Below are 9,004 nucleotides of genomic sequence, written 5' to 3'. Positions count from 1 at the left end.
AATTCAAGAACACTGTACCACAGGTGAAGATTTATTAGTACTGCATAGGAACATAAATGGTTGTGATGGTTTTGTCCTCTAGCTGCTATGAGTGCATATCTTGAGTGACATGTGTGTGTGCATATCTGTGATGTTTGTAACCTGTGCAGCTGGTACAAACACCCACTCACACACAGCATTAAACTTGAGACCACCGAGCGCAGCAGATTCTCCCTCCCTCCCTGTGCACCGTCATAAGGTGTCATATCTATTTAGAGCTCCCTCTGTTTTTCATTTCCTCTCAATCGCTCTCTCAAGCTCAAAGACAAGCAGCAACGTTTTACTCCGGCACGTTTGATTTACAGGAAAACGAGGAATAAAGCAAAGGAATAAAGCGCATGGTCAGTGCTGACGAGGATTAATTTGTGAATACATCTCATCAATTCGACATTAAGAACTTCACACAAGATAAGGTAGGGGAACGACACAACTGGGAGATAAAGTGTGGCCTTGTTCTTCCCTCCTTGCGATTCCCTGGAGCTGATCTCTAGAGGAAAGAAAGTAAGAATTCTGCTTCAGACCAAAGAAACTACTCAGTTTTCAATTATAACTCATGGGTGTCTCTGGACGTGGCCCCCCCTCTTTGAACTCAGATGACGAGTCCCATGATCATACTCCAGCTCCGGACTCCTTTCGCAACACGTCCCATACCAGGAAGCAGAGCAGCCTTGGCGGACTAGGCTATGGGCTGGGGGTGGCATGGCACCACCTGAGGCCCTTTGTCCCCTTCTTCCTCATCAGCTTCATGGTCGTGGCCCTTGTCTACCTTATGCAGGCCATTATCTTTGGGGGGCCCTTTAAGGACCCATTCTTCTTTGTCAAGTTTAATGAGCGTTGGCCCCGGCCTGCCCCAGGCCAACATGACTCTCCAGTACCCACCAAGGGTTTCAGTCCGGTCCCCTCTGTGTCCTTTGAGCAAGTTGTCTTTGGATTGCACACGGACAACAAGACTAATTGAAATATGTGTTTAGAAAGCTCAAGGAACTTTATTTCTTTGGGGATATTAAAGACAAAGACTCCCAATGGATTACATGAGGTGTCAGCGCTATCAAAGGGGCACAGATGTATTATTTGGCTAACTTTATGACTCATTTCATTTGGGTTGTTGTTGAAAGTCCCCTGTCTGTCCTTTTTACGTGAGCTTATGACTAAAATGTTATGGAATTAAAATAAAAAGTGTTTTTTGCTCTGATCATTTAAAAAAGTGCAACTGAATTTGTTGATTCTCACATCAAGATAAAAAAACAAAAACTGACAGTAACCTTATTTCAGTCTGTCAGATTTGGGATACATGACAATAGGCCATGGTGTGTTTACAAATAAACTTTTAGACATTTATTTTTGTAGTATTGACTTTATGGACTGGACTTTTGAAATATTTTACATCGAAGGCACTTAAACTCTGTGGCCCCCTGATTTTTACAGAAAAGATCAGGCGATTGTTTGGACGTATTATGTTTGGGCGTATAAAGCAGATTATTCTATCCTGAAGCGAAATGGAAATTTCAGTAAAGAGTTTTTATCATGTAGACAAATCTTTCAAAGAAAACATACTTTAGTTTCACATGTCCACTTTGTTACTTTCCCCTCACTAAAGCTCAGCAAGCAAAAACTGCCCATTGGAGCACAATGAGGAATGACAAAATTAAACCGTTTGAGCTTAATCTCAACTTCATACAGAATAAGATCTCGAACAATTGTTCCCCTTCACTTCTACTGAAATGTGGAATAACTTTTGGAACAACTAAAGCCAAACTCTTACTTCAGTAAACTATTTAACACGGACTGCTGCAACAAGTCACAGCCTGAAACTTATCCAGGTAAAGCGAAAGGAGAAGTATAAGACGTGAATCATCTCGTACTTATAGTTTTGCCTACTCTTTGACTTTCCTTCGGTCCCGGTACTGTATTAGTGGACCCGCGGTGACTCTCTTGCCCCCCGGTGGCGAAGCGACGAACTGCAGCGTGTTGACCCCCTGTACCATCGATCACCACGCTGACCCGTTGATGACCTCCCAAAAACGGCCGGGGGAAAAATAAAAAATAAAAATACGACTGTCTTTTATCTCACCTTATTTTGAAACATATGCAGAATGAAGAAAGAAGAACATTTTATTTTCATTGACGTGGGGAAGGATTTAGAGAGCGAGGATTGAAACCGGTGAGTGAAGATGTCTGTCACCTGCCCGCCTTTCTGTTCAATAACCTAACATTCATCCTCCACAAAGTAGCTAATCTATCGAACACAATGTAGAGACACTGAATTGATGTTAATGACATGATAACCTGCAGGTTGTCTGTTATGACCACATCAGTTCTGATATTGACCTGGACTTGTTAGATTAGCTGTGTGCTAGCTGTCTGTGATCTTTACAGCAGCTGCTTCACTTTGACCCCCAATTTAAAGTTCATGTTGAGACAGTTTTACCTGCTGTCTCATCAAGTTAAAATACATGCATTGTTATTTAAGAGAGGGGGAAAACCAAACCAGGACAGGAAGTTTAACAAGCAACATTCAAAAAGCAGGATTATTTTTTTATTTTTTTAAATGGATTTAGTAATTTGCTTTGGCTGTGCAAATAAATTGGTTTTCTGTGAAAAAAGATATTCAAGCCATACATCAGTATAAATTATTTTTAGCTGTTGATTGATATGACATGAAGTGTGCAATAAATAGGGTTTAAGGTTTAGTTTCACTGTTATACCAAATTGGGGACTAAAGCATTTGTAAAACCACATACACAGATAATATATCGACATTTATTTAAATAATATGATGAGAATAACTTGACATATTTAAAAATATGACATTATTATAAGGAGATTTTAAATAAAAAAGACATACAGTATTAACAAGGAATATAGATGAATATAAATGTGTATATGAATGTTTAATGAATGTTTATGTTCCTATATTAAGTATATTCGATGACAAGAGTTTATAATGGGGCTTCTGTTAATATACAATACTCCAACACCCATCATCAGTCAAATACAAAACACAGACAACAGACTGATCCTTCGTGTGTTACTCTATTCATCGAGTCATAATGGATATCTCCATCTGTTCAACACAGTGTACAGACTCACCAGGTCAGAGCAGCTTACATGGATTAGTTTAATTATCCTGATGAAAGGTTTTCCTTCTTAAATAAATGTGTTAACACTGTGTTCCGGCTGCATTGTTGAAATATCCCGTTTCTTTAATGTTTACATTTCAAATAAAAGTTTTTCTTCTCTGAGTGAATTCAGCATATAGCAACCAAGTGGAAAGGTATCCATCTGTTCCCCTCCACCTCCTCTCTGGACCTCCTCTGAAGTGTATGGAGAGATGTGGTGCTACCAAAAGCCGGGGTTTGAAGCCCTCCTGCTCGCCGAGCTGCAGAGGCAGCAGCAGTGCAACCAGTTCTGTGACACTCTGCTCAAGACAGAAGGTATAAATGCACTCGCAAATACACGACATAGAGGGACTGATGGCATAGCAGTTAGGTCATGCCTCATGTACAGAGCCTGTAGCCTTCCTAGTGGGTGGCCTCTCTCTTGTTCTTTTACTATGTTTTCTGTGAAGGAGGTATGCACAAAGACAATATTAAAATCCCACCCAATTTAAAGTCTGGATGTGTCAATGAAACAGTTTGACTTTATTACCACCACTGACACCCTAATTCTCTCTTCCAGGTATTTCTGTGCCAGCACACAGTTGTATTCTCTCAGCTATCAGCCCCCAATTCTCCTCCTCCCTGTCTGCCTTGCCAGCGCCTCCTGCAGGACAGAGCCGTCTCTTTGAGTTTCGCGCTCTCGGCACCTGCACCCTGCTCCACCTGGTCAGACTGCTGTACTCTGGACAGATGGCTGGCGAGGGGGAGGAGGAGAGGCAAGAAGCTGTTTCGGCTGCAGCCAAGCTGGGAATCCATGGGCTGGTGGAGGTCACAAGAGGGAGAAGTAAGGAGGGAGAAGGCCGGCACAGGGAGGAAGGAGTGCAGACGGAGCCACTGATTCCTGGTGAAAATGAGGAGGGGAGGGGAAGGTGGAGGAGAGACGAGGGGAACGAAGGCACCTTTTTGCGGAGAGAGACGGAGTCCGATGGTAAAAAAGACACGTGGACTCAGACGGAGGAGCTACAGGTTACCACAGCGCCGCCCTCTCATCCAGCAGCCTCCTTCGAGACAATCGATGTGGGTGCTCTCCAAACGTTGCGACAGACAGAACCCCATCTTCTCCCCCCTCAAGTTCCCTACCTCCCAGTTTCTCTCGTCTATCAACCAGAAGAAAACCAAAGCAGAGATACCCCGTCTGCAGACCGCGGTTGGACTGGAGCAGCAGCTGGAGATCTGCAGGACGAGCAGTTGGAGCAGTTTCACGATAACATCCCAGGATACATCAACTACTTCCTGAACCCACATCTAGAGGGGCGCCCCCGCAGAGGGCGACCACGTGGGAGGCGGGCAGCAGGAGGTAGGAGGAGAGCGGCAACAGGTGAGAGAGGAACCAGGAGACCACGAGCAAAAACCGGAGGGAGGGGGCCTGCTAGGGGAGCGTTAATGCAGACGGTGGAGGTGCAGAGTGTTGGGGTGAGCAAGCTTCAGAAGATGTTCCTACAGAGGTGGGGTCGGAGGACTCCCAGAACAGGGCAGGGTGGAGGAGCTGTAGGCAAGAGCTTACACCTGAAGACCAGGGAGCAACTGAAGCCGGCCAAGAGCTGTCAGAGGAGGAGGCGTGGCAAAGTGTGGGAGCTCGGCCAGAGTGGCGAAGTGAGAGAGGGAGGAGAAAGTATCGTTCAGCTGTACAACCAGGTGAGAGATGAACTACTGCGACCCTGTTTGTGACATCATCGAAAGATGACAGGGAGACACATTGATGTTGTGTTCAAATAAGACTAATTTAACGTTCAATAGATGCACTTAGCTTCTGTATTTAAAAGAATTTGAGCGTCTTGTGATATAGCATTTTATTTTTAAGCATCATGAAGGGCAAATGAAACTTTCACAATCTGTAATTACTTTAACTATTCCAATATGTTGAGTTTTCCCAGTAGATGACAAAAAAAGTGGATTTTTTTTAACGGTACTTTGATTAAAAAAAAACAAAGAAAACATGTTATGCTTTGTACAACTGGTTTTTGCTTCTTTTCGTGACCTCTCCTGTGTAATAAAAAAAAGAAATCCCAGCTACACAATCCTTTGTTACAGATAGTTGATATATGACTCCATTCACAAATGGTCTTATCTTGAACTCTTCTTCTATTGCAGACACAATCTGCTGCTGCAGAATGAAAGCTGGTCTTAATCAGTCGTTGGAGTTATTCATCAGTTTTTTAAACGTGTGTAAAACTCATGCCGTCAAAGCCGGTGTTAGGATAGAGTTTGAAAGATTAAAACAAACTAGTAGTTGTGTATTTGTGATCCGGTTATGTGATTAGTTGATGACAATGTTTTGACCAATAAGTAACTCACCACGTTCGTTATTCCCAGACTGAATTTGATATAACTCTTAACACCTTTTCTGCTTCCAGGATGCTCTCCCTGTAGTCCGGGCGAAGAGGGCAAGGGCCAAACAAACAACATCAGCCTCTGTTTCTTCCCCTCCGTTGAGATTTTGCAATGTTTATCATGCATTATCCGACTCCAGCCCTGCCCTCCATCCCTCTCAATCAGCTGTCCTAATGTCACCTGCAGCTTCCTACGTGCCTCCAGCGGCATCTCTCTTCCACACCACTTCCCTCCCTCCTGCAGCCCCTCCACCCACTGAGCCTGAACATATTGATCGTCTCCTGGAGGAAGTGATGATGGGCCTCCACATTTTACCAAACAACAGCGAAGGCCCAAATTCTCAACGTCTTCTCCCAGCCAGTAGCACTTATGCCTCCTCTGGCAATGCTTTGACTGAAAGCAAAAGCGTCGGCTGTAGCCCTGTACTCCTGGAGGCCGAGTCTTCACCGGTTGTTGGTGGAGGCGGAGGCAGAGGAGGAGTTGTTTCCAGCTCTGCATTGGCAGTTCTGCAGCAGCAAGGAGAGGGAGAACTGAATGACATGCTTGAGAACTTTCTGCAGTCCTTCGAGCGGCACGTCGACAGCTGTTCCACCAGGGAAGAGGTGGAGAGGGGGAGTCAGAGCGGCACCGTGGCTGTTCTGAGCAAACGCAGAAAAACCAAGACCCAGACCGAAGGCCCTCGACGAAAGAATACTCCACGTCCACTCGGATGTTCGCAAATAAGTAAACTGCAACAGAGTGATGAAACAGTGACGCGGGTCAGACGGCCGAGGACGAAGAAAGAAAATCAACATCTGTTCACGGGGATGAAGAAAAGGGGGAGGAAGCCCGTATCATCGAGTGAAGCAAGGGAGAAAACAGTTCATAACAGAGACAAGCAGCTACAGCAGAAGCCTGTCGTGAAACTGGAGAGGAGTGGCCCGCTGCCAGTCAGAGTAACGCTGCCGGGACGCAGCTGTCAGAGTCTGGAAGCTGAGGTGACAAACTTTTTAAACAACTCTGCTTTAATGCCTCTGATTGAACTTTATCCGCTGTCACCATCGGACAAGTTAGATTAAGACTGAAAAGGTGCAAAAAACTGAAAGAAACGTGTGTTGTTGTTTGTTTGTGTCTGTGTGTGTGTGTGTGTGTGTGTGTGCGCCTATTTTAGAGTCCCGATCAGACAAAGAGCACTCCATCATCAGGGAACTACCCACATGGTAGTTGGAGCATGAAGTCGTACCCAATCAGGAGCAGGTTCAGGAACGCCCAAATCGAGGTTGGCATTGATCTTTGACTAAATGTTTTGATTCTGTGATTCATGGTGTGACTGATCCTAAGCGTCTGGTCATACCTCACTTTTCTTCAAGCAGAAATAACTCGCCTTCTTTACTGATGACAGCATTTTGTCCAGACTCTTATGGTGCAGAGAGGATGAATCCTGATCGCTTCTGTTGAACTCAAACTTTTCATGGAGCACCCTCAAGAGCTGAAAACTTTACAAAATAAGTCGGCTCACTTAAAATCCTATCAGCCTCAGTTTGCTTCTTTAGCATTGTCTAGCGAATGTTAGCGTGCTAAACCACCTTCAAATATCAACTCCACAACATTTACATTGCTATCGTTTCTACATGTATTTTGGTTTATCTTCATTAAAATAAAAACGTACGGACATCTTTATACAGGCAAACAGAAACCTACAAACCAGTCACATGCTGTACAGAGTCATCATGGTCATGAATGTCTGTAAATGTGTACATTTGTATTTTTCTTGAAAATCACCTTCATGTAGTAGCTCTTAGCCTGTCATAGCTTTAGGGTTGTCTGTATAATCTCGTGAGGTTCATTTGTCTTGCAGGACAGCATGCCCTTTCTACATGAGCCCCTTTCAAACAAGCAACAACCATCAGATAAACAGCCACCATGTCGCAGGAGAGGAAGGCCCAAGATGAATGGACTGAGCAGTCTATCTAAATCAGTGAACGAGAAACTAAATGAAAATCAAATAAGGCAGAAAGAATTAGATATCCAGCGACAAGACAAGTCAGGAGGAGCCAAGGAGACAGGTAAGAGGAGTTTAGAGTCAGATGAGGAGCCGGATGATAAAGCTCCTGTGGCCAAGAGAGTTTGTTTTAAACCAATGGCACATCCAACATTAAACATGAGCTCTGAATCTGAGAGAATTGAATCAGCATCAGCAGAGATAGAAAACTTGAGCGATGTGGACGCCAGCGTGAGAGATCGTTTACAAAATGGACAAGAAGAAAAAACGGCGAGGAGAGATGAGAGCTTAGAGGATGAAGAGATCGATGTTGATGTTGAAGACGATTACCACCACCGAGAATCTGCCCCTGTGGGTTTTCTCTCTTCACACTCAGCAGAGGAGATCCATCTGGGATCAACAGGAAACTGCGAAGATGGCAAAGACGAGGATATTGATGTGATTGGCGGCTCCGGTCCCGTCCCTTCACCGGTGATCATCAGCTGGTCGGATTCTTCAGAAGCTGTGGAAGAGGAGGCAGACGAGGTTATTGACATCGTTGGATAAAAAAAACGCTCCATAAGGACTCTTCACTGCTATGAGTCTTCGTGTTTAGCTATTTGTTTTTATTCCCAGAAAAATATTCTTGAATTTGTTTTATCAAGCTTTGGTAGACGGATGTTGTTTTTATAGGAGCAGGCCCACTGACGATCACATGAGGGAACGCTGGGAAAAAAGAGCTGTAACTGACATGTTGTTTTGGAGTAAAGATAAAGACCTGCATAATAAAGCAGAAACATAATAAGTTGAGTAAAAAACTAAAAAGAACTAAAACTAAAATAAACAGCTCCGTGCAGTTGGAACGCATATATTCAGTTTTAGCTCTTGAGTTGACTTTTATTCATTTTCAGACTGCCAAAGTTGACTGGGATTGTTCATTTTTGTGTTTTTAGATGTTTAAACTTTGCGTAGGCCTCTAAATGTGTTTGTGTTCATGTTCGGTATAGTTTGTGATTCTTATTCTAATATTCAGCAAAGTTTGTTTTAACTTCAAGTGTTGAAGACATCACTAATGGAACAGTTAGAAAGACATTCTCTGCAAAACACAATCAGGTGTCTGTACTGTGAAAATCAGGAGTTTTTTTATTTGTTGTAAATATGACTATGACTGTTTTAGTTGTATGATTAATAATGTCCACCTACGTTCCAATGTTTGTAAATGTTCCAGGGAAACTCTTGTCTTCATTGTTTTACCGTCAAGTTTGTGTTTGATAATGTTCCTAGTGGCATTTTGGACCCTGTGATTTCTACAGTAAAGCAATCTTCTCTACTCCTGGTGTCGCAGCAGCTTTATTCTGTGTCCACCACCTGACATAACTGAATAACTGAACTTTACCTATCCATCTATTTACCCATCTCTACAATCAAGACAAAAAGCCCCCCGAAAAAAATCTGAAGAATTTTTTTTTTTTTAATTAAAGATCAAAAGAGAAAACTTAAATGTCAAGTTAATTAA

General features: G+C 43.3%; 1 protein-coding gene across 1 annotated transcript; it reads left to right on the top strand.

The window, feature by feature from the left end:
- Window positions 1-1,960: 1,960 nt before the first annotated feature.
- Window positions 1,961-8,818, top strand: LOC306829757 (uncharacterized protein). Its single transcript, XM_079352904.1, has 6 exons — window positions 1,961-2,200; window positions 3,292-3,473; window positions 3,718-4,832; window positions 5,552-6,505; window positions 6,679-6,786; window positions 7,366-8,818. Exons 2-6 carry the CDS (start codon window positions 3,371-3,373, stop codon window positions 8,053-8,055), a joined length of 2,970 nt encoding a protein of 989 aa, XP_079209030.1. The 5' UTR covers window positions 1,961-2,200; window positions 3,292-3,370; the 3' UTR covers window positions 8,056-8,818.
- Window positions 8,819-9,004: the final 186 nt, after the last annotated feature.

This window comes from Symphodus melops (genome assembly GCF_947650265.1).
Source record: "Symphodus melops genome assembly, chromosome: 9".
In the NCBI taxonomy this organism is placed as follows: domain Eukaryota; kingdom Metazoa; phylum Chordata; class Actinopteri; order Labriformes; family Labridae; genus Symphodus; species Symphodus melops.
The sequence above is the reverse complement of the archived record's forward strand: the minus strand, read 5'-3'. Positions and strand labels throughout refer to the sequence as shown.